Source organism: Hyaena hyaena, unplaced genomic scaffold (assembly GCF_003009895.1).
Source record: "Hyaena hyaena isolate Hyena2069 unplaced genomic scaffold, ASM300989v1 scaffold_20, whole genome shotgun sequence".
NCBI classification, from domain to species: Eukaryota; Metazoa; Chordata; class Mammalia; order Carnivora; family Hyaenidae; genus Hyaena; species Hyaena hyaena.
Genome location: NW_024080652.1, coordinates 4,207,871 through 4,233,974, shown reverse-complemented (window position 1 = coordinate 4,233,974; position 26,104 = coordinate 4,207,871). Strand labels below are relative to the sequence as shown.

Below are 26,104 nucleotides of genomic sequence, written 5' to 3'. Positions count from 1 at the left end.
AGCATGTGACTCGATCTCGTCATGAGTTCAAGCCCCACGTTGTGGTGTTGCAGATTACTAAAAATGTTTTTTTTTTTTTTTTCATTTTTTTAATTTTTATTGAACGGGAAAGAGAGGGAGAGAGAATGCCAATCAGGCTCCATACTCAGCACAGAGCCTCACACAGGGCTTGATCCCACAGCCTTGGGGCCATGACCTGAGTCAAAATCAAAAGTCAGATGCTCAACCGACTGAGCCATCCAGGTGCCCCTACTTAAAAATCTTTAAAAAAAGAAAAAAAAAGTCTTTTGAGATTTACATTTTCTTTCAGGTAGTAGATTTTCATAAACTATAAAGCTTTTAAAAAAAGAAAACTAAGTTTTCTAATGATACTGACTAAAGTTCACCATTTCATAAGTCAGATTTATATTAGAGAATTTTAATTGGAGCTTCGTAAATATACCTATTTCACCTCTGTCGGCCTCTAATGATGCAAAACAACCGGAGAGAGAGAGAATTTAGCATTTCAGTTCTTCCGAGTAAACTGTCAAGTGTGCAAACCAACCAGCATGTTTATGTGTCGGTTTTTTGCTTTGTATTTTCTACACCAGTGGCTCTCAGATTCGGTGCATGAACCCCTGGGCTCCCCAGACTCTTTAGGAGACCTGCGAGGTCACATCTTTCACCCTCATGAGACCTCATGTGCCTTCCTCGTTCTGTTGAATTCGTACTGACAGAATAGCAGCAGCGGTGGTGCCTCGGCACAAATCACATTGGTGGCACCAGACTGTGCTAGTAATCACTTACTGCGCCACCAGCCAGTCATATTTTAAAAAAGAAGCCAGTGTTCTAAAAACGCCTTTGAGGGGCGCCCCGGGGGCTCATTCAATTAAGTATCTGACTTGATCTTAGGGTCATTAGTTCAAGCTCCGTGTTGGGCTCAGCGCTGAGCTAGGAGCCGCCTTTTAAATAAATAATTTAAAAAAACAACTTTTTTTAATTAAAGTGCCTTTCATGAAAGAGTAAGATGTACTTCTTCGATCAAGTTTTGACTCCTGAACACGTCACCTTTCGATGCTCTCTGTGACACCCCGGGAAGTTGGCACAGTGCCTCTGCTGTCTCAGGAAGTGCTGGTGCCTTCGTGCTGCAAGTTGCCAAATTAGGCCCCTTTCCCCCCACAAACCCCCTTTTTTTTTTTTTAAACTTGAAAAAGTGCTGACAGAAAAACTTCTTATTCAGGAATAGGCACTGGGCAGACATTATTTCAAAAATGAAGTAATAGTAGCCAGTGATAAAATTCTAGTTCTTGAGCAAAAATTAAAGTTTTTGATCCACCTGTCACAATAGCCTGTCATCTGCCACATTAACAGCTGTTAGTACCCCTTGCACTTTAATGGATCTTCCACACGTTCGTGGTTTTGTCACGTAAACGACTAATTTGTGTATTATGTGGGTCCTGCAGATGCTGGCACATTTCATGGTACAGCATCAAAGCATCACAGCCATTAATTTCTCATCAGAACAGTGTTAAAAGGGGATACCTGGGTGGCTTAGTCGGTTGGGCATCTGACACTTGATTTCAGTTTAGGTCATAATCTCGTAGTCATGGGATTGAGCCCCAGGTCAGGCTCTGTGCTGACCGTGGAGCCTACTTGAAATCCTTACCCGCCCCACCTTGCTCTCTCTCTCTTCCCTGCCCCTGCACGATGCACTTTTTGCCTCTCTCAAATAAACTTAAAGAGTTATAAAAAAACTTTTTAAGAGAATTTTTGGGGAAAAGAGGTGTTAAAAGAGGTTTGCAGTATGGCTCCTTGTAGTCATTTTCTTCTCATCCACATTGTTCCACCTCTGGCCAGTGGCATCCCCTTCAGGTCATTGCCTCTGTCCTGGCCTCAGTCCTTCTTTACAGCATCCCTCCTTCCTCCAACCTGCTTTGCTTGACCTTGACCTTGGACCACCAGTGTCTGTACCATGCCTTATTTTCTTTTACTGGGAATTCATACTGAGATTTCGGTTTCAAATATAGTATATAGGGGTTTTGGGTTTTTTTTTTTCTTTTTTACTTCTTTCATTTTGTTTGTACTTCTTTGCTAAAAATCTTGATTTTTTTTTTTTTTTTAAGTTTGTTTATTTTGAGAGAGAGTGCAAGTGTGTGAGTTAGGGAGTAGCAGAGAGAGGGAGGGAGAGAGAATCCCAAGCAGGCTCTGTGCCCCAGAGTTCATGATTTTTAATAGCAGCATAATGTCTTGTTTTCTTCATTCTATACTATATACTTAATATTTCCAAAATAATAATCCAATATCATTACCAACAAGGCCACCAGATACAGTCTGAACTTTATTTATGATTTTTTTTGTTTAATTGTGTCAGATTAAGAAAATGAAATCAAAATATCATAAAGTCACTAGAGACTGTGTGGTTATGTTACCTTGATAACCAGTGGGGTTTTGATATGATAAATGAGAAACCAGTTTGCAGGTGTCAAGGAGTTGGTTTTTTATTTGCTTTTATCTGATGTTATAAAATATTGTTAGTTCTGAAGTCAAAACTATAAAACTGGAAATAGATCTACCTTCTGTCCTATCCCTTCCTCCCATGACCCTTAAGTCCCTCTGTACATAACCATTGTTAATAGTTTTTAGTCTGGCTTTCCTCATTTTACGTAAAAGCAAATCTATTGAGAGGAGGTTGGGGCACCTGGGTGGTTCAGTCAGTTAAGCATCCGACTTCGGCTCAGGTCATGATCTCACGGTCCATGGGTTCAAGCCCCACTTTGGGCTCTGTGCTGACAGCCATCTCAGAGCCTGGAGGCTGTTTCAGATTCTGTACCTCCCTCTCTCTCTGACCCTCCCCTGCTCATACTGTCTCTTTCTTTCTCAGAAATAAAACATTAGGGGTGCCTGGGTGGCTCAGTCGGTTAAACATCCGACTTCAGCTCAGGTCATGATCTCGCAGTCTGTGGGTTCGAGCCCCATGTTGGGCTCTGTGCTGACAGCTCAGAGCCTGGAGCCTATTTCAGATTCCGTGTCTCCCACTCTATCTGACCCTCCCTGGCTCGTGTTCTGTCTCTCTCTGTCTCAAAATTAAGTAAACAGTAAAAAAAAAAAAAAAAAAAAATTAAGAAATAAAACATTAAAAAAATTTTTTTAAGAAATTTAGAGGAGGTTATTTTCTATGGTTTTTGCTTTCTTACCTGAACGGTGGCACACTTTTCTGCCCTCTTGCCTTTAAACCCAACAGTGTATACTGCTCACCACTCACAAGCCAGAGACTCTTCTTTCCTTTTTAAAACCACCTGTGTGCAGTTTTCTGCATTACCGCTGTTGATTTGGCGGTTCCCCTTGATGGACACTCAAGGTGTTGCTGTGGGAAATCCCTCATGTATACCTCATTTCCCGTTTTTGCCCCAGAGCATCCTGGGGATACATTCCTGGCAGTGCAACTGATGCTCACAGAGGGTAAATGCTCACATAACTGTCCTTTGGTGCCAGGTGTCACCCATAGTGGTCGTGTGCACAGAGTGGCTGTGCCGCTCCAGCCATGCCAACAAAACACCGGGTCAGACTAGGTCGTGGCCCGTTCACGCTAGTTTGCCTGCGCTAGTCTTTGCTGTTCACAAGTGTTTTGTGTACCCGTGTCTTCCCTTCTTCCTTCTACATTTTGAGTCACATATAAGAAAGGTTCCCCCAGATTTTCTTATTTCCTGGGTTTCTTTTTAATATTTAGCTTTCTGGTGCAATTTAAATTTACTCTGAGGTAACTTTTTAAACTACTGAATTGTGTAACTGAAGAGATGATTTTTTTGTAATTGAAAAGTATGAAAGTAAATGCTAGGGGGTTGTGGCATCTTCGCTAAATTACATCGGCATATATTATTTTTGTTCCCAGCATGAAGACTTCCTGCTTGCCCTGCAGATGAATGAAGAACAGTATCAAAAGGTAGTTAAAAATCTCACAAATTCGTTTATTCTGGGTATTTACGTGATGTTTCTTTATGGTGTTTCCCAGTGGCAAACTGGTTCTATATGATCTACTGTTGATCTACTGACTTTGTGGTTCAACCGACTTGCAGTCAGGGACCTGAACCATGGTCAACACTCTTGATCCCAGGCTGGGTCAGAATTGAAGCAAAGAGAACGCAGAATCGTTTGCCTTGAAAGACATTGCCTGGAATCCGTTAGATAGACTTTTAGAGGAAAATACAGAATTCCGGTGCCAAAGGGCTAGAAGGAAGCACTGTGTCTAACCTGAGGACCAGGTCACTTGTACGCTCTCTGCTGTCCTCAAGTAGCGGCCTTTTCTAGCACGGAGGGAATGGACCGGTGACTGCCTCTGTCTCCACCATTATTGAGAGGAACGAGTTAACGGTCCTCACGGCACCAGAGGTTGCTGCGCTAGCTGGTTCCAGGGGTCCCTGCAGATACAGCGTGGACTCAGATACAGCCCCTCACACTCCTGCCTTCTGACAAGAGAGCAAAATGCAACTTTGGAAGCTTTTTGCGATAACAAAAATGTTATCTAACATTAAATGTTATCTAACATCTAACTATAGATGATTAGTATTTGTATTAGCATCTCAGGCCAGATTTATGGAGCAAAGAACAGCTCGTCATTGTTTGATGGCATCTGAAGGTTACTTTTTACCTCAGAACATGTTCAGGGCTGGGGGACCGTGGCCCACAGCTGCCCCTCCACTCCCGCGCAGGGCGTCTCACACATGTCTCTGACGGCCCGCAGGACGGCCAGCTGATCGAGTGCCGCTGCTGCTACGGGGAGTTTCCATTCGAGGAGCTGACGCAGTGTGCGGATGCACACTTGTTCTGCAAAGAGTGTCTCATCAGATACGCCCAAGAGGCTGTCTTTGGATCTGGGAAGGTGAGAACATGTGACAGGTCCATGCATGCAAGGTGTTTGGGGAGTGTGCGACACCCTTCAAACCGGTGTAAATGCCTCGTGGAGTGACCGTTTGGGGTGGGGGGACCATGGAGACACACTAGCATGTGTAGGGCGCCTCCCTGCTTGCAGTGACTGGGTCATGAGCACGGCAAGTTTCCTCTCGGGGAGTGGCCTCGCTCTGCCCTCTCTGCGCCAGGAGCACCTCCCTCACCCATCTTCATGTTTATAACACAAAGCCTGAACTCAGAGGTCCTTGCAGCTATTTGAATATATAAGAGTGCATTGTCGGGGTTGTTTGTTTGTTTGTTTTTAAATAAAATTTTTAACGAATTTTATAGTTGCATTAAAATGATTGTTGGGCACCTGGCTGGTTCTGTCTGAAGAACATGTGACTCTAGATCTTGGGCTTGTGAGTTTGGGCTCCACTTTAGGTGTAGAGGTTATTTAAATAAGTAAACTTAAAAAAAAAAAAAAAAAGAACCTTGAAGTCTTTAGAAAAATAAATGAATTACTATACAAGATCATATTTCTCTGCCCAAAGTTGGCGTCTCTTGACACTAGCATAACATGGTGTGGAAAGGAGTTTCGTTGTCTTAACAAACACCTGAAAACCAAAATTGCTTTTCGTGAATGCCCAACCAATAATCAAACCACTAGCCTCAGTTATTCTAAAGTCACTTAAAATTTAGTCAAGAACAGAGTAACGGGAGCAGAGCGGTGTGGCAGGCAGAATGATGGCCTCCCCAGAGATATCCACATCCTCCTCCCAGAGCCTCTGGACTGTCACCTACGTGGCATAGGGGAACTAAGGTTGCTAGTTAGGTGGCTTTGAAATGGGGAGATTATCCTGCATTATCCAGGCAGGCAGTGTCGTCACAGGGGTCCTTAAAAATGGATGCGAGAGCAGAAGAGGAGGTGATGTGATGTGGGAAGGACTCAGTGAGCTGCTGGGGGCATTGGAGACAACACCCAGGGCCCCCTGGTGCAGCCGTCCCGGAGGCCATTGTCCTTTCTCTTGGAAGAGTTTTAATCTATGTCCCTTGTACCACTCACCTCCGCCTCCCATGGCGTCTCGACCTCCAACCTTTTCTGAGCCTGTGGAGGGAAGTAGTTCAACTCCCACAAATCCCTCCTTTTCAGACACTGCTCTGTGTCCTTCCTCATCACTCTCTATATCACTGTGGTTTGGACCGTGACAGGCCCCCTGGTGCCACCAGAGATGGACTTTGTGGGGTTTATTCATGCTTTCCTTATTTTTGAGTGTGATCTCGTTCTTAACCACTTTTATTTGCTTCCCATTGCAGGATGCATTGAACCACTGAGACCTTTGTTTTTCTAAAAACTTGGTTGAGTTTTCTTTTTCTTCTTTGCCTCCTGACCCTGCAATTCTAGTCAGAGCTCAGCTGCATGGAGGGCAGTTGTACGTGTTCATTCCCAGCCAGTGAACTGGAGAAGGTGCTTCCCCAGACCATCCTATATAAATACTACGAGCGGAAAGCGGAAGAAGAAGTGGCTGCCGCATATGCCGATGAGCTTGTCAGGTGAGTCCTCTGAGACAGAGCTTGTCATCTGTCAGCTCATTCCCCATTAGGAAGACTGCCTAACCACTGTCATCAGATGATGAAACTTCTGTAACAAGGCTGGATCTTCCGTGTCTTCTGGCATTTTCTCCAGAGCGGTAACAGAATAATTTTACTAATGGAAAATCTGCATTTCACGTTTTTAACCACATTCCTTGGCACCTTTAATCACTAGGTTTATAAGCACCATCATTACACATTGGGTTGGGGGGCCTGGGGAAGAGATGACATGTGCGAGGCATTCTCACAGAGGTAGAACGCGTGCGTTTATGGAGTGGTTTACACTGAGGCAGGACTCAAAGTGGCACCCACATTTCCTGGTAAGAGCCAGCACGGTGGAGAACCTCAGTCCATGTTTTCATTAAAAGTCAGGAGATACGGCTGTCCAGCTGAAAACCGCATGCTGATGGGACCGGAGCCATGTCAGGCTTTCATATTCTGAGCCGTATTCCCTCTGCTGTTTTGACTGCAGGTGCCCCTCCTGTAGCTTTCCTGCCCTGTTGGACAGTGACGTGAAGAGGTTCAGCTGTCCCAATCCTCGCTGCCGAAAGGTAGGGGGGCACATGGTTTTCCGTATTCATATATGAATTATGGTGTTGTGGATGATGCTCACAGCCCAGATAGCTGCTGGTTGTCTGCATACTGACCCGTGAGAAGGATTTGTGTGCTCTGCTTTTCATGAAAGCAAATGAAGGTCAGTACTTGTGAATCATGGTTGACTTGGTTACAGGTGTGGAACTCCAGTCACAAACCTCTGGATCTCTGTTTTATGCCTTCTTCCTATATTATCGTCACATGTGAAGGATATCTTGTTTTTTCCACTGGGCCAGCATTTTTCTCGATTGCTCTTTTCACTAACCTGCTGTGCTCATATACTTCCCCTGTGTGCACGCGCACACACTCATTCATTCCCTCTCTCTCTCTCTTCCTGTGGTTTTCGAAGTCCAAGTGATATTTCTTTAAAGGCCTGGGCATCATGGCAGCATCTCTACCACATCTGGTATTATTCACTAACTTCTCATAAGATCTGATTGTGTCGGTGAGCCCAAAGCCATCTAGTCACCTTGCGGCTGAAATTGTTTGTTTTAAACTATACTTCTCTGTGAACTGAGTGTTTTAAAATGTGTCAGCTATTTACAAACCACTTAGAATTTTTAATAAATATGGGCATCAAGCTAGAGAAGTATTTTTAAGCCATTTTTCTAAAATAACACAATCAGAGGGACACCTGGGCGTCTCAGTCAGATAAGTGTCCATCTGTTGACCTCAGCTCAGGTCTTGATCTCAGGATCATGAGTTCAAACCCTGCACTAGGCTTCGCGCTGGACATGGAGTCAACTTTAAAGAGAAAAGCATGACAAAAGTTAAACATTATAACATTTCTGCCTTATGGGGGAGGAAAGAAATGAAAGTAGTTATTGGAAAAGGAAGAAGAAACTAAACTAGTGTACTAAACGTTATTTCCTTTGTTTTCAGCATCCACGTTTCTGTGTAATTCTAAATATGTTCTTAGAACCAGTGCGTCCGTGTAATAATTTATCCCCACTGCAGGCTGTTACTATAACAGTCTTCCCAACAGTCTCTGGCTTTTGGAACTAAGTGTAGTACCTACCTGCCCTGTGTGCTTCCTGTGCGCCCAGCACTGAATGCCTGTGGAGGCCCAAGGAGCCAAGGGAAGGAAAGGTAGGGGCATGGGGGACCTGAAGAAGTTGGAATATTCTAGGTCTGAGAGGAACAGTAGCATACTAAAGGCTTACAGACTGGGTGGGGTTGGGCCAATAGAGGAAGGGGGACAAGAGGACTGAGGTAGCCGGGAGCCTCTCTGGCGGTTGTGCAGCTGAAAGATGCACATCACTGCCACTGACTGAGGAGTCTTCGTGAATTGCTAAGATGGAGCTGGAACCACATTTCCTGATAGCATTCCAGATGAGACCTTGCCATTAAAAGCATTCGTACACAGTTTGGAAGGCCGAAGTTGCAGCCATAATCTCCAAACTCAGTTCCGCTCATGTGCCCGGCAGTGTCCTCTGAGTGTCCTGAGAACCTCCAGCCTGAGATGTCAGTGAAAGTCTTCCAGTGGCTTTTAAGCTCTGAAGCAGAGGGGCGCATGGGTGAATCAGTCAGTTAAGCATCCGGCTCACGATCTCAGCTCAGATCTTGATCTCAGGTTTGTGAGTTCAAGCCCCTCGTTGGACTCCACACTAGGCATGAAGCCTACTTTAAAAAAAAAAAAAAGTTTTTTTCTGATGCAGAAACATCATGTATTTCACTTCCTCTCTGTGGAAGGGATATATGTGTCCTGTTGAACTTGGAGGTGGTCATGTAGCTTCTTTTGGTCAATGAAATGTCAGTCTGAAATCAGTCACTTTTGTGGGAAAAGTGGTAAAAACATGATTTGGGGTAACGTCAACAAGATGGCACAGTCTGCAGCGCCAGACCCTCCATGCCCCCTTACAGAAACATTGATCGACAATACACAGACCAGTTCCCTTTGTTTAAAAAAATTTTTTTAATGTTTATTTATTATTGAGACAGAGGGAAACAGCATGAGTGGCGGAGAGGCAGAGAGAGAGGGAGACACAGAATCTGAAGCAGGCTCCAGGCTCTGAGCTGACCACTTCCCTTTGGGAGAAATTTAGAAACCAGTTAAGAGGCTTCCTCATGCCAGTCAGTGCAAAGCCAGCTGCATTGAATGAAGCCTGTAGGAACATTCATGGAACTTTGTTGCCTGAGCCCTCCCACGTGTACATACAGGAAACCCCTAAACCCTAACTTCCCCCCTGGAAGAAGGAAGGGGAAGACTGGAACATATATCTGGTATTCACACTTCTTGGGCAGCTACCCAAGGGGCTGGCTTCTATCTTTCCTGAATCTAACCACTGACAGGAAGGGGCACCAGGTTGGAGGTGGCTGAGAACAAAGGCAGCTTGGCCTCTCCCTCAGGGAAAGGAAGAGTGGAGCATGCACCCAGTGTTCTAGCTTCTTGGGGAAGGAGGTTCCCTTTGTGATACACTGTGATATATTCATGAATATACTATCATAAAGTAAAACGGCTATCTATGTGAGCGTGAATGACTTGCTTGTGCAATTTTGAGTGAAAGAAGCTAGACTTATGGAATACATACACATGATGTACATAAGATTTAAGGGACTGTTTCTCTCTTGCCCACCTCAGCATTGATGAGGCCCACTATACTCTAGATTCCTGGGGGCTGCTGAGAACAAGGAGCCAGACAGTTTATACCAGCTCCAGAGAACCTGCAGTACTACAGTCAGACACCAGAGGGAGAAAGAAATTGCAGGCAAAACTGACAAAACTCTCTAATTGGGAATTCACACTTAATTCCAGACCTATCCACACTTAATTCCAGGGCTATCCATAGGCTCCCAGAGTCTATAGCTAGGCTGATTGGTAAAGGTCTTTCCCTGTACAAAGCCAGTGTGTGGAGACTGGGAGAGGAGACAGTTGCTTTAAATGTCTGGATCCTACCACAAAGTAACAAGGCACAAGAAAAACGTCCAACCAAAGGAACAAAGTAGATCTCCAGAAAGGACCCTGTAGAAAGGGAGGTATGTGAATTACCTGTCAAAGAATTCAAAATAATCATAAAGCTGTGAAACAAGCTCAGGAAAATGATACGTGAACAAAATGAGAGTATCAACACAGAGAAAATACAGAGAAGAGTCCCAACAAAATTTGGAGCTGAAGAATACAGTAACTGTCAGACAATTTCATTCAAGGGATTCAGCATCCAGTTTGACTAAGCGGAAGAAAGAACCAGTAAACTCAAAGATAGGTCATTTGCAATTACCTAGTCAGAAGAGCAAAAAGAAAAAAACAAATGAAGAACAAGGAAAGCTTAAGAGACAAATGCGAGGGACACCATCAAGGGAAACAGTTTATATCCTATAAGAGTTTCAGAAGAAGAAGAAAGAAAAAGAAAGTTTATTTGAAAAAATAATGGCCCCGTGCTCCTGGGTGGCTCAGTTGGTTAAGTGTCCAACTTCAGCTCAGGTCATGATCTCACAGTTTGTGAGTTTAAGCCCCACATCAGGCTCTGTGCTGACAGCTCAGAGCCTGGAGCCTGCTTCACATTCTGTGTCTCCCTCTCTCTCCCCTTCCCCTACTCATGCTCGCGCTCTCTCTCTCTTTCTCTCTCTCTCTCTCTGTCTCTCTCTCTTTCTCTCAAAAATAAACATTAAAAAATTTTTAAACATGAACAAAAAACTTGAATACACAGTTTTTTCCAAAGAAGACATACAGATGGCCAACAGGTATTTGAAAAGATGCTCAACATAACTAATCATCAGGGAAATGCAAATCAAAACCCCAGTGAGATCACTTCACATCTACTAGGATGGTCACTTTCACAAAAAGGAAAAAGAAAATAAGTGTTGACAAAGATGTGTTTCTTTTTTAAGAAATTAAAACCATTGTGCATTGTTGATGGGCATGTAAAATGGTACATCCCTATCGAAAACAGCATGAAATGTCCTCCAAAAATTTAAAAATAGGGGCACCCAACTGGTTCGGTTGATGGAACATCTGACTTTTGATCTTGGAGTAGTGAGTTTGAGCCTCATGTGTGGAGATTACTTAATAAAGTCTTTAAAAAATTAAACTACCATACAATCTAGGAATCCTGCTTCTGAGTATTTGTCCGAAAGAATTGGAAACAGGATCTTGAAAAGATATTTGTACTCCTGTTCATTGCATTATTGTTCACAGTAGCCAAGATAGGGAAACAACCTAAATGTCCATCCATGGATGAATGACTAAAGGAAATCTGTATCCATACAATGGAACATTATTCAGGATTTAAAAAAAAAAAAGAAGTAGTAGTAGTCCTGGGGTGCCTGGATGGGTGGGTTGAGCGTCCAACTCTTGATTTTGGCTCAGGTCATGACCTCACAGTTGTGAGATCAAGCCCTGCAGGGACTCTGCATCAGGCTCCATGCTGAGTGTAGAGCCTTCTCAGTATTCTCTCCCTCCCTCCCTTTGCTCCTCAAGTGTGCATGCGCTTGCTTGCACGCGCTCTCTCTCAAAGAAAAGAAAGACATCCTGTCATGCTGCAACATGGATGAACCTTGAAAATATTATACTAATGAGATAAGCCCATCACAAAAGGACAATACTGGAGGTATGTAGTCACTTGCAGAAGCAGAAAGTAGAACAGTGGCTGCCAGAGGCTGGGGAGGGGGATAGGAAGCTGCCATGCAGTGGGTATAAAATTTCAGTCACGCAATATGCAAATATTCTGGAGATCTGCTGTACAACCGTGCATATGTAGTTATTGATACTGTAAGATTTGTTAATAGGATAGATTTCATGAGGCTTTTTTAAACACAGGAGAGAGAGATCTAATGGTTTGTTGTCTCTTTTCCATCTGCCAAGATGGACATGTAGAAATAAGTCTCTGAGCTACTGGAGTTTGAGTTTGTTCCGCCAACATAACCTAGCACGTCCTGACCAATACACATCATGAGAACCAAGATGGACTATGGGTATGGAGAAAAGGAGGAGATTTGACAGATAATGGGGAGATTGGATTAGAAGGAGATACTCTGACTGTGGGGGTGGGAAGAACTCCAGATGACTCACTTCTCTGGTTTGGGCCCCTAAGTGGGTGAAGATGCTATTCACACACAATTGAAAATAGAATAGAAAAAGATTCCAGGAGAGAAGAAGGCCAATTCTGTTTTGGGCATGCAGAGTTTTTAGGATAGGGGGATTCAGTATGTGTATGTTTTGCTAATGCCTGGCATGTGATAAATGCTCAGTAATTAACTTGGAAAGTGCTAGAGTCAGAAACACCAGGTGAGATCTAGATTAGAGGAAAATTTTGGTAGTCGGGTAAGAAGCATTGAAAGGAGGGAGCCCCAGGGACAGAGAACGCGGCTGGGAACACAGCAGGCCTGTGGTGGGGCATTCAGGAAATAGGTGACAGGAGTTAGGAAATGTTGATAGCATTTTGATTTAGAATCTTATCTCTTCAAATTCATAGATGATTTTGGGGAAATTATTATCTTTAAAGTGTTGAGTCCTACCAACATCAGAGTATGTGTTTCCATTTATTCAGGTCTTTTCATGTCTGTTAGTAATGTTTGCCAGTAAAAAGAGTGCATCGTAAGGCAGCCGTTATCAATTACAGTGCACTTCAACAGAACTTGACCCGCCCGGCAGATGATAGCATGCGCCTTCTGCCACTGGAGTGAGGTCTGCAGAGGTTGGCCCATAAAGTCTCTTGGGCACTTGCTGCAGGGAGAGCTTACCATTAGGACCAAGCTGGTCCGTCCTTATCAAGCGCTATGGAGAGTCACCACTAGGTGGCATGGATACTCCACAAGGAAGGGTTTTCTATGGAGCATTTCAAAAGTATGTCAGTCAGCAAGACACTGCCTCCTAAGCAGAATTGACAGAATTCTTTTGGGCTTAGTACCAAAGCAAACCACTGTGCACATTCAAAATGCATCCTCAAAGATGTCAGTGTTTTTAGAACATATGTTTTGACCTTTTCACTTACACAGATTCTCCTTATGATGTCTTTTCTTTTCAGCTAGATGGCTAAACCAACCGTTAATCCTTGAGGGTTGCTAGTGTTTTAAGAAATGAGCCACAAACTGAGTTTGGCCCACATGAGACTAAGGGCATGTGCTTCCTCATTGCAGCATCTTTGCCAGTAATCTCAACTCCAGTTAGATTTCCAGGAACTTGTCACTCTGAGATGAGGCCTTTATATTAATGCCTTATCTAGACAAGGGCTCGAATGCCTGGACTCATTCCTCCAAAGTCCCTGAAGAGAATAAGATCCTGTATCTTTGATGAAATGGAGAGTCTTTGTCTCATTGATGTGATGGAATGCTTTTGTCCAGGCCCTCAGCGCTCTGTGTGTTTTCAGATAAAGGATTCATCAGTTTGTTTTCAGCATGCTGCTTCTAGGAATGAATTGGATGTTTGGTGTGGGACTGCAGAGTGTTAGATAAAAGGAGATTTCAAAGTGATGCTTCTGGAATATTTATTCTTAGGGTCAGAGTTTCCCTGTTGAGTCTTTCTCTACCTTCCCAGAACCGTAGCTTTGCTCCATAAATTCAGAGGTTTGTATGTAGAGCTTTCCAGAATGGTAGCCAGGGCCACAAGGTGGAGGTTTAAGAATATTCAGGAAGTAAGTGATCAGGAAGTGAGAGACCCATCAGGCCGTGAGACTTTAGTCCACAGACCTATGAAAGAAACAGTTGGTCTGGTGTCCCTTAGTGAGGCCAAGAGGGTGAGTGTGGCTGTGCAAATACTCGTTTCTTCCCAGTGTCACATGTATTTGTTTCCCTGTCTCTTTCTTGCTTTCTTTTCCTATGTCTCTCATCTCTCTTACCTACACATCTTTTTCTACCCTTTCAAGGCCCCACCCTCTGTAGCTTTCAGTGTTATTGATTGACTCTGTAGCAATGAAATACAACCAAAATTCACATCTGCAGTGAACCAGTTTATTGCTAAAAAAAACAGGCATCTGCAGCCGCCTACAGTAGCTGAATGGTTGCGTGAAGAGCATGTAAATGAGCCTGGCCCAGCTGCCAGTGCCAGGGCGGCTCCAGCTGTGACAGTGGACGGTTGGCACTTATTAGCAGCACTATCATTTGAGCTCCAGCCAGTCAGCTGACTCCTGTGCTGAGCACAGGCATTTATGTTTATCTAGATGTGAATGAAGCTCGATCCTCTTGTTCCCACTACCAGGGAGGGTCTTTATTGAGGAAGTTATGTTGACAGGAACCAAATGTTTGGGTAACAAAAGGATTTTTTAGGTTCCAGAATGAGGGCTCATTCACTGGTATGGAAGTCCATGCTGCATGATGCAAGTCCACAAAGGGAGCGGGGTGCTGTGGGAATACTCTCGGGGGTGGGGGTGGGGGCTTGCCCCTGCATGTAAGGTGAGTCACTTCCTTCCAAGGGTTCCTGCTGAATAGCTTAAGACCTCGGGTTGCAGTGGGGCGCAGGCGCACTGGGGAGGTGCCTCACAGGGCTCCCCGAGTTCCCCACAGTCACTGCACCGAGTGACCACTGAGGTGTGGAATCGGGTGACGCTATCACCCAGTGGTGAGAACCCAGAGGGAGGCCCCCCACCTCAGACACGATCCCAGAGTGGATCCCAGGCAGCGTCCCTGTCAGCCGCCCTCTCATCAAGCACAGAGCAGAGCTGGCATCATCATGGCAGTGAGATTTTAGGATTTAATTCTGTGTTGAACTTAATATTTTTGTCATTTTCTACTTATTAAAGTTCCTCATAGCAAACAGCATAGTGAATCTGTTCAGTCTTCTTGATCCTTGAAAGATTTTGGTTGATAATTACACTTCACTATTTGACCTCTTAACCTAACACTACGATTAGAGAGCTCCGTTCTTTCAGTGGGTGTGCATGTGTGTTTGTGTGTTCCCAAGAATAAAAACAACAAAAGGTAAATTTTACCTCTTTTCCTCTCCTGCCTTCGCAATCAAAGTCCTGTAAGTGCCCTATCTGCTGTCGTTTGCAGCACTTGCTTGAAAGGGAGGTAGATTTCTACCCATGAGGAGGAAAGGTAATATATGTAGACACGTATATTTACATACACGTGGGTTAAACGGAAAGGCCAGTATGAATGAAACAGTTGTTTTTGTTTCCTGTTAGGCATACAGGAGTAATTTTTATTCCTACAGTTTGTCGTTTTTATCCCTTGATAATGAGCACCGAATGGTGAAAACAGCAGCCTCTCCCCTTGCCCTTAGATGAGGCTGGAAGGCCGGTAAGTGGGCACGGGCAGCACTGCCATGGCTGCCCCACCAGAAGGCTGGCACAGCCCTCACACTCCTCCCTTGAAGCCCAGGGCTCGACTGCGGCCCCTTCGCCAGGTAGTGGAGTGCCTTTCAGAGCCCAGGAGGTCTGGAAAGGCCCGGCTGTCCATGTCGACTTGGTTATTTGCCTGTTTCCTTGACCCGCAGGAAGTGGGCATTACTGTGTCTTGCTCCCAGAGAACATTCCAGTGCTTCTTTTCTTACCTAGTCAAGCTGCTCTAGATGGTTAAAATGTTGCCATCTTCCAGGAGACCAGTCACAGGGCTTCCTGTTCCCAGTGAAGAGGCTTTGTGTCCCTCCTCTGTCAGCATAGCTTGGAACAAGCACTTTGGCTGGGCTTAATTACTAAGCTCTCTGTTTTGAGAGTTCCTTTGAAGACAGTTAGGTGGGAGGGATTCGTTGATGTGCTCCTCCAGACCCAGCACCGTGCTGTGTGTGGTGAGGCCGCAGATGGACCCCGAGATGCCCGTGGCCATCGCCTGCACTATGGCCCAGGAGACAGTCTGGCGCGGTAGTTAAGACCGGGGATTTCGATGTTAAATCGGCTCATACTTTCGTTCCCACTCTTCTACTTCTTGGCTTTGTGACTTAGGGTAAATACATTCCCTCCCCGAGCCATGGTTCTTTAATCTGTGAAACGAGAACAGCCGAACAGCCGTCCATCCTAAAGCAGGGGCTGAGGAGGGAGCTGCGTGATGTAGGTGAAGCGCTCGCTCCAGAGCCTGGCACTTCTTAGGTTAGGAAAGAGCACCTGCCATGCGAGGAAGGTGGAGACTGGTGCCAGCAGTGAGCCAGTGCAGGTGAGGAGTTCCTAGAAAGGAGGAGCTTCTCCCAGGTTGGTGCAGTAGCTGCCACAACAAGGGTGTGCGATTCCCCTCAAGCAGGTAGGTGTGAAGTCCCATCGGGGACCCAGAGATGACTCCTCACATACTTTAGTTTTTCAAATCACGTACTTACAACATTTTCTTACTCGCATGCCACCGTGGAAAAGGGATAGGTTTTCTTTAAGCTAAATTTTGTCCTGATACATTCTGGAAGAAATGAGTGCTGTCGCTTGATCCCACATTGTTCAAGTTCAGAGAAGGACCAGTGCTACCCTGGAGAGGGCTGTGTCCTAATGAAAGCTGCCTGTGTGTCTGCTCTGCCAGTCTCAGTTGCTTCGTCCACGGCACTGCTGTGTCCCTCCTCTTGAATTTCTCGTGGTGGTGGTGGTGGTGGTGGTGGTGGTGGTGGTGGTGGTGGTTGTATTATCCCTGTTTGAAAAAATTGGCATCTCGGAAAATGATATTCAAAGAAATGAATGTAGGATGGACTTAGAAAAATGATAGTCCATTTTAGCTGGAGAAGTCAGAATTAGTCACAAAGTGAAGATAAAAATCCATGGTTTGTCTCCATGACTCATTGGTTATGTTTTTTGTCTTCCTGGGAAGGTGCTGGTCTTGGAGTGTTGACCACCCCACGCGCCACCAGTGCAGCGGGCAGGCCTAGAGGTCGGGGCTGCTCACCTTTCACTGACCTTGTAGTGAAAGGTCATCCCTCCTTGTTCTCCTCTGTTGTTGGGTTTCTACTGAGATGTGTTGTCTGTAGTATATAAAGAGACTGAATTTTTAATAGGTTGTATGGGCACTTTATTAAAATTGAAACTCTGACCTCTTTCTCATGTTTTTTGTGGCCACCATGAGCCATTGCTACCAGACTCCCCACAGTCTTACCCCGTTCACAAACCATAGAATGGTAAGCCTTCAGTGCCTCTCTGGAAACCACACATCATTTGTTTAGTGCCTTCATGTGTTTTGTTAAAATAATTTAATGGCTTTTTTGTGTGTGCCTCATCAAAGGAGAGATGCATTTAGATTCAGTCTTCAGAAATCTCGCGTTTAAAAATCTCTCAAGAATTGATGTCTACAAAATGTCTTTCTATGGTCATTTGCGGCCTTTTTGTGTAGTCGCTAGTTGTGTGACCAGGTGTCAGTATTTAAACCTGTTTTTAGTGGTCTCACTGCAGTGTCCTTGAAGGAGTGTGTGCATGCATCACACATGTTTGCGTGTGTGTGCACGGTGCTATGCGTGTGTGTTCTGGAGCACAGAGCCTTCGTGTCCCCTCTGCGTTCTCGGCACAGAGCGCTGCAGGGCTTCCAGCCTTGCAGGTAGAAGAGAAATGGTTGCTATGGTGACAACACAAGCGTGAAAACATCCCATCTCCCTGTGGGTGTCTGTGTCGGGGAGGAGGCATGTGGGCACAGGAGACGAGAGCAAAAGGGAGGCTTAAAGCCCAGAGCAGAGCTGTCACAGGGTGGGGCTTCTGGTATGCCGCTGGATTCAAGGTCATTTTCCTGTTGCTGTGGAGTGGCTGAGTAATGTAGATGGCGCTTTACTCTTCAGTGTCCTCCCTGACTTTGAGACAAACATACAGACAATGAAGAGGGCCTCTGTCACCTCTCTAGTCCCCAGAGGCCACATGGCTTTCTCCCAGACCATAATTAGAAATTCGTGTCTGTATCTGTGGGCCAGTTGACTGTTCTGCGTGGGATGAACCACCCAGACCCAAAACCCATTGCCCTTCGTCCCCACTGTCACAGGCGAAGAAGCCAGCCCTGCCATCCCTTGAGACTGAATGGCACCTTGTGCTCTGCATCTGCACAACGTGCCAATAATGTGCCTTGATTAAATGGGCACAGAATGGCCTTGGTGACTAGGATCAGCGGTGAGAAACTAAGTCCAGTCTGCCGCGGTCAGGGGAGGAGCACACCCACAAGCCTCTGTGCCGTTGTGCTGGAAAGCCTGTGCAGGGGCTCAGGGCCCTCTGAGAAGCGGGGTGAGGGCCCTCAGCCCCAGACTTCAACAGGCAGATGTTGAGCCGCCTGCCAGCAGAGCTCCTCCCAACAGCCTCTTTTAGGGACTTTCTGCTCCTCCTCTGTCCAGTCACAGCTAGCAGGTGACAACATCAGGAGTCAAATCCAAGGCTGCCTTACTCGCCATTGTGTGGTTTCATGTGTGATTTTGGTACAGTGGGCCAGTTTTCACAGTCCTTGTTTGGAGATACCAACTGAAATGCTTACAAGTGAAAGAATTTGTCATCCGGGATTCACCTTAAAATTATACTGGGTGAGAGGTTCGAAGGCTAGATGGGGTACAAAAAGCTGATCGGCCTTGAGTTGACCATTATTAAACCTGAGCGGTGGGCATGTGGGGACCCGTCACTCATGTTTATTGCCTACTCTTTTTTATATTTAAGTTTATTCTTAATAAAGTTAATTTTTAAAATACATTTTTTTAATGTTTAAAAAATCTGCTTTCACCTGACTTTTCTGTACCTGTGCTCTTACCCACTCTATTCCTTTGAGGGCATCTCACTCTTGGGAACTGGAAAGACCCTTAATCAGATGTCCAATTCTGTGGCCTTGTCACTTTTTTAAGAGATGAGGAAAATTTGTTACATCATAGGAAACTGTCAAAAGCTCTTTGTGGGAAAATGTGAAAGGGCTCATCATCCTGAAAGGAGGGGGGAGCCATGGAGGGGGTCTCTGTACAGGATTCTTCCATAGGAGTGGTAGTGACTTGGTGTTTTCCAGCTTCCCTGAGAAAGAAGACGTGAGCCACCTGGAAGGGTTCCCAGACGGCCCACTAGAGTACACAGTAGCCCGGCAGACTGTTCCGGCAGCCCAGATCCCCGGGCCGAGGCCCTGCTGGACGCCCCGGACAGGCTCCCTTCTCTGGAGTACCTTCCAGCAGGTGGTGCAACTTCAGGGCCAGAAAAGAGACCAGATGACCTTTTGAGTGTCCCTCCAGTCCAAAGTCCCTGGTTTCTAGAATACTGAGGGTTTTAAAACTGGTGTTGGCATTTGGTTTTCAAAGAGAAACAGGCTAAAAAGTTTCTCAGATCAAATCCCTATAGCCTCTAAAAGCACTTTTCAGTTTTATTTTCAGTCAGAAATTCATATGAAAAGTATTTTAAATTTGAAAAGCTCCCTGTACGTGAGAAGCTGATCCAGATTCTAGCCCAAAGAGAGAGATCACAATTTTTTCTTCTCTTGCCTTTGACCGCTGCTTGTCCTTTTCCCTTCCTCTCCCCTCTTTGAGATTTTGCTGCTCAAAACATCTCCTGTTGCCACAGTCCTCTTAGCTCCCAGGCTTGCTTTCCTCCTGTAAAAGCCGCCGCCTCCCTCCCGAGGCCGGTGCCCACTCTGACCTCCACTTAGCTCTTCCAGCATGGGCCTTCTCTCCAGGCAAGCCCCACGCCCCCAAGCCCTCTTGTCACCGTGGCCCTGTCTGCCCTGCAGCTCTTCTTTCTCTCCCGAGTTCTCTCTGTTTCTTAAACCCTTTGCCTTGCTGTTGTCCTGTGGAGGAAGCTGAGGAAGGTCCTGCCCCTTCTCCTCTCTGACGTTTCTTCCCTCTCCTCTGAACACGTTCCTTAGCTGCTCCCTCAGCCTAGGCTTGTGCCAAGACAGGCTGGTTGGCTTTCATGGGAGTTTGGTCATTCATTCAGCAGATTCTTACTGAGTGCTGCCATGCCTGAAGAAATGGAAGAGAGACAGCTGCAACCCTAGCCTGAGGTTGAGGTCGAGGAGGCCGACTCCTCACACAGCTCACTAGTAAGATGGTGACAAGGGCTGCTGGAAGGAGCTGGGATGGGGGGCGGGGAGAGGGCTCAATTTTAATTGAGCACAGTCTGGAAACACTTCATGGAAGAGCTGGATCTCAGCCTGACTGCGTCCTGACGGGATCTGACTGGTGCAGGCAGACCAGTATTCCTGGCCAGGGAGTGATGCAGGCAGAGCCGAACAAGGGTCAGCGGTAGACGGGTGTGCAGAGCAGGAGGGGTGCACACTGGGAGGAGGAGTGGCCCTTAGATCCAAAGGGGTGTGCAGAGCAGAGGCCTGATTCTGGTTGCAGAAACCCCAGGGAGCTGCTGCGAGCCTAATGCAGGGATGGTATGATCAGGGTTCTGGTGGGAGCCCGGGCCTTGTAGAGCCATGAAATAGGGTGTGATGGGGGAGAGACTAGGAGGGCTGGAATATCTGGTCACTTCTGGGGACCTAGTGACCCGAGACCTGGGAATGCACGGTGCTCCCGCAGTCCTTGGCTAACAAAGCCTCCAGCCCCAAAGCCCCTTAGTGCGGTGCTTTGCGTGTTTGCTAGCACTCTCTTACCCTTCTTCGCAAGACCCTGGTGGGAGTGGACTGGCCTGAAGAAACTGGTCTTCCGAGGGTGACCGAGGGACCACAGGGAGAGGCAGCAGTGGTCAAGAGCAATGGTAGAGGCAGAGACAGTCCAAGGCTGGCGGTGGACAGATCCTGGGCGCGCATGTCCAGAGGCCAGCTGGCTGTCTCTGGAGCGCACCCCCTGCTGTGTGAACCCCCTACCGTTCCATGGCTAGCATGATATTTTAGTCCTTGGGTGCTTTTAAATATGGAGGAAACCATATAACCATCACTAAGTTCCTTCCCCACCCATTTAAAAAGGCTTATTTTCCAGCTGAAAGTATGTTGGATAAGCTTAATTTCTTTCACTCAGATAAGCTTAATTTCCCTAACTCCGATGTGCATACAGAGAATTGCCTAATTCTCCTTTTGCAACATGTTTTCCCAGCTGCTGGGAGGCCTGCTTTTTTTCTGTGGGCCTCCTGACAGAAATGCAAACAATTTAAGGCCCTGTGGTACCAACTGCTGTTTATTACTCCAGGGACTTGGATATTGGTGTATTTTTCCCAGGAATGTATTTATCTGGAGTTGGAGGCTACGCCCCCATCCCTCCGAGCGGAGCTAGAGACAGGCAGTGGACTGGGTTGGGCTTCCTTCAGCAACAGCTGCAGCCCCCCCCCCCTTCTGAGCAATCTCACCTCCCTGCCCGTCTCCAGTCCCATAGCCTCATCCTGCAAGGAAATGAAGCTCGTTCCTTGGATGCGATCTCATTGGAACCGTGTTTTCCCGGGTACCTCTGTTAAGAGCTTCCAGCGGAACACAAAACAACCTTTTTATACCTTGTTTTGTAAAAACTGCATTTCCACCAAAATAAGGCTTGACACTGCTCATAAATAAACACATCCGCTCGCAGGCCAGGCAAGGGAGGAATGCCTCTGGGAGCAGTTGGGCCGAGGCTGCTTTTCCCCCGCTGAATGCCTGCCATCCACTGTCCATCCCCGGGTGGCTGAGGGGAGAACACTCTCTTCTTTTGCTGCCAGAACCACAACAAATGACAACTTTCCGTTCTGTCATCTCTCTCGGCTCCACTGCTGGGCAAGCAATTCATTTTTCTACCATAAAAGGACAACAAAGCTTGTGTAGAGCTGTGGTGCCTTCTGCACTGCAGAGAGAAAGCAGAAGACAACCTTGGAGAGAGCACACCTCCCACTTAGGCCCGGCTGCGGGGCAGCCGTGGTCCGAGAGCAGGGAGTGGGACGCGTGCCATCTGATGGGCAGCGTGAGGCCAGGACAGGCGTGGGTGTCCTCGGCAGCCCGCGCTGGCCCAGTGGGACACACGGATGTGTGGTTCAGACCCTGTTTGGAGGAGCTGCACTGGGCCTAGGCAGCTCTGTAACACTGGCTCTGGGTTCCCGAATTTGTGCTTGCACGTGCTGGATCCGGGAGGTGTACCTGGGAGACCTTCGTTGTGCAGGTGCAGGGAAGAGGCTGAGTGTCAGGTTCATGTAGCTTGAGGAAGACCTCCAGCTTCTGTCTTTCAGTTCTACATGGACTCTGCAGATTCCAGGAAAGGTCGAATCTGTATATGTCCTCAGTGGTCCGTTAGTATATACGTTTGCCTCTGTTAATGGTGGGCCACAGAGACTTGGACTAACACAAGTACAGTTCTTAACTGGTGGGTCTTTGTGTGAGTCGGCCAGGGTCTTTGAGGAAGACCTATTTGTAGCGTTGTCACCGGTAAAATCCTGGGCACTTGAGGTGATTGTAAGTAAATGTTCAGAAGTCAGTATAGGAGTATGTAGAAAGCAAATGTTAGCTATTTGGACAACACGAGAGTGTGACTATGCAATTCCTGCCCTGTGCAGCCTGGTGAAGAAACCAGAATGCCAACTCAGCACACGTTAGCAGCAACACAGAGCATGCTGTTTCAGCGGGAGCCCCACACTCCAGCATGCCACCCACACAGACCTCTGCCCTGGGCCTCCACTGCCTCTAGCTAAAGAGAACACCTTCTCAGAGTGAGCCGAGAACCGTGCCCACATCTTTTTGCCTGACTCCCTGAAGGGTTTTCCTGTAAAGAAGAACTAAGATGTGTCATTTAAAACTTACCTTAACTCTTAACTGCACATCGGATTTCAGAGCAAATGCTGGAACTGAACCAAGCACATTCTTCAGGGAATAAAAACCATGTCCAGGAATCTTGCTGATCTGGAAATTTGGGAGGAAAGCAAGGGTTTTCAAGTTTGAACTTTATTACCCCAATAGTACTGGTGATCAGAATAGATTCTCAGCTCATTGGCTCAGAATCAAAAATTAACTCAGAAGCCATTCCTGGGAGAGAACATCATCACTGAGTAGAGGTGGCAGCAAGAAGCTCGGTGTGAATGATTCAGTATCACACGTTCCTAGAGCTTGTTGGAAACTGTACGATTAGTTTAAACCTTCCTGTTGCAGCACATAAAGCAATTGGATAGGCGGTGGTAAACTGGAGCGTCTGCACAATGCTTTTTTAGCACGACCTGTCTAAAACTCTCTTTTCTCGATAGTGTAAAACTAAATATCTCCTTAATCTGTTAAAGAGCTAATTGATATATTTTTCCCTAGTACTTCTCAAGATTTTCACTCACTGCCCTCTGAGTAAACAGAATAATGCCCCCCAGAATTTGTCTCTGCTGTCTATCTCACACAGTCTTTCTCGTAGAAACCCTTGAAGCCTTTTTTTTTTTTTTTTGGTCAGCAGCAAGTGAATTTCATCTTACAGAACACTTACTAACTCTTATTAAGCGTAATTCTTACAAGGCTCATTGCTCAGGCAAATAACATTTCCTTCTTGGACGGAGCCTCTCCCACCCCATCCATCACTGTCTACGCATGCCTGGGCGTCCTGGCTGTGCAGTGACCAGCTTAGAGACAGCAGTCTACTCACTTCCTAATTTGGTCACAGTGTGCTTCGGGCAGCCTTGCCATACTTAGAAAAACACAAACACAGGGAGCAGCTTTGATGCAGCAAAGGGGGATTTCCTCTTATCAAAAGACCCACAGTTTGCCTCTTGCTTCCTCTATAAAGAGGAAGTGACACTTCAGGAGGTTGTAGCTCACTCCGAAGTTCCCCCTTTAAGCCCGCACCTTCAGGCCGGCCTCTTCCCAGCCACTTCCTGCTCTTCCCTTCCTCATCCTCAGCATTTGCCGAGTGTAATTTTATTCTTAAGGAATAAAAGGAGTTTTAAGGAGTAAGGAATTTTCCACGCCTGTGTTCACCAGCAGGAAACAGGTGAAGTACATTTTGGCTCATCCATACAGCAGTATACCAGGGGATGGCAGACTTTTTCCATAAAGGGCAAGACCGCAAACAGTTTAGGCTTTTCCAACCACATAGTTTCTGTCACAGCTATTTGCTTCTGCCTCTATCTCTCGAGTAACCCTGGACAATACGTGAATAAGTGTACGTGGCGGGATCCAGTAAGATGGTGTTTCTAGAAATCGGCAGCAGGCCAGATTTGGCCTGTGAGCTCCCGTCAGTCAACTCCTGGCATGCACAGTAAGATCTAAAAGGATGACATGGTTGTGGTGGTGCCAATACCGAGCTGCCCCCGAGATGTATTACATGAAAAGAGCCAGGTGTAGAGTGGCGGGTGGGTATGGTATGTTTCTATTTGGATCTCAAGAGGAGATGTGTGCTGAAATGTACAGAAAATCTGGGGGTAAGGGCAGTTTCTTAAACTGGCCCCCAGGAACTGCATTAGGGGAGGCACGTGAGGGTGCGAGGTGTTGGGGAATTGTGCGTGTCTTGCTTTCTTAATTAAAAAAAAATAATAATGGGGCACCTGGGTGGCTTAGTCAGTTAAGCGTCCGACTTTCGCTTAGGTCATGATCTCGCGGTTCGTGGGTTTGAGCCCCGCGTCGGGCTCTGTGCTGACTGCCAGCTCAGAACCTGGAGCCTGTTTCAGTCTGTGACTCCCTCTCTCTCTGACCCTCCCCTGCTCACGCTGTCTCTCTATCTCTCCTAGAAATAAATAAATAATAATAATAAAAATAAGTAAAAAATGCACCCACTTTCATCAGCCCAGTTGCCTCTGAACTTTTAAGGCAAAAGGATTTTATTTTGTTTTGTTGGCTTTAAGGGAACTTGAAGAGAAAGGTAGAAATGTGATTTGTAAACTATGCTTGTGTATTTTCACGCCCATAGCCATTTCTCCTAAATGGTTATGGGGACTGACTTCACCTCCCTCAGAGAACAGTGCATGGCCTCAGATTATAGGTGAGGGGATGCGGTGTCATGGCAAACCGAAAGAGCTAGAATTCGGCAGCCCTGCCTTTCTTATTCTCACGGGCCTTGCTGCAGGAGCCCCATCTGTGGCACGCACTCATGAGCTGCTGGACAGCACGCAGCCGGTGAGAAAACCTCAGCCCTGAAGTCAGCCCCATGGAGATAAATACAGCTTTCAGTAGTTATGATTCAAGACTGTTTCCAGCTGCTTCCTTTTCCCATAGAGACTATTTCTGACTCACGAGTAAGAATGGGTTCTGATTCACCTAAGCATTAATGACGACCGGTTTTAAAAATGTCTGCCCTTAGTTGTGAAAGTTGTTATGCTCCTAGTATGTAACACTCACTTTTGTTATGTGAGGGACAAATGAAAAGTTTAGTAGTAAATCCTTCTCTGCTTAAAAGACAGTAGAGATTGAAACAGCCCAGGATGGGGCTCAGCCTTGCTTTGTAGTCCCTCCCCCACCCACCAAATGTGCATTTCTCAAATAGCCGTTCTAATCCTTTTCCAGGCCTGATTTGCAGGCTTGCAGTGCAGTCGTTCAGTTCTTCTCCAAAGCTCTGCAGGAATGTAGGGTATTGTACCTTGTGAAATCCCCTCTTGCGGCCACTGTGATGTAGGGGTTTGTGGAGATACGGGAGCAGCTGTAACAACGTGGCCCTGTCATCCGCTGGGGGAGGGCCTGGCTGCCGGACCGGGGCCTGTTCCACATCGCTTGTCTTGACTTTCCTATCAGAGCAGTAAGCGGGAAGGTACCAGTTCTGCTGAACAAGCAGGCATTGCCTTTCTAAGAGAATTCATTTAGAAGATCGAAAATACGTTTGAAAGATACTGGTGTCGTTTCTTCTGACCTCAATTTCATACGCTGGTAACTCTCCAGTGCCAGAGACTTAGCACGGACACACTTCCTGCCAGGTGGCCAGAGACATGTGTCCCCTCCAGGAGAGCGAGCAAGCGAGCTGGAGCGAGCACACTAGGAAGTTATGCCTTACCATACATATTGCCCTGAAGGAAAGCTGGGCATTTCAAAAACTAGATTTGAATCTCTCTCTTTCTCGCTATATCTCCCTCTTCCCACTGTTTTCATCTTTCTCTTTCTCTCACAGCCACCTCCCCAGACCACCTGCCCATCACCACCACCATGCCCCGCCCCAGCCATAACTGTCTGCGTTACTGCTTTTAACCTTGAGACCTCTGTTGTACATTTATGCATCCATCCTGTTCCTGCTCTTCCATTATTAATGGGCCTGGAGCAACGCAGCCAGAACGCTGACATTACTAATTACTGCTTATAACCGAGAAGGAAGGAACGGGGAGTAAAGTGGGTCACAAGACGCTGTCATAACAATAAAATACCGCTGCCAGGCAAAATTGGTGTCTATGCTCTGTTGTCCGGGGTGGAGGTGGGCCTTCACCACAGG

At 46.4% G+C, this 26,104-nt stretch overlaps 1 protein-coding gene across 7 annotated transcripts in view; it reads left to right on the top strand.

Annotated features, from left to right (window-relative positions):
- RNF216 (ring finger protein 216) overlaps positions 1-26,104 on the top strand; it is a 155,199-nt gene that overhangs the window by 61,255 nt on the left and 67,840 nt on the right. For 6 of the 7 annotated variants that reach the window (XM_039226039.1, XM_039226037.1, XM_039226036.1 and 3 more), the window contains 4 exons: positions 3,869-3,919; positions 4,718-4,855; positions 6,269-6,417; positions 6,929-7,007. In XM_039226039.1, the coding sequence (XP_039081970.1) occupies positions 3,869-3,919; positions 4,718-4,855; positions 6,269-6,417; positions 6,929-7,007 (417 nt within the window). Of the gene's footprint in view, positions 1-3,868; positions 3,920-4,717; positions 4,856-6,268; positions 6,418-6,928; positions 7,008-16,704; positions 16,865-26,104 lie in introns of those variants that run through there. The other variant, XM_039226041.1, reaches the window with a different exon arrangement.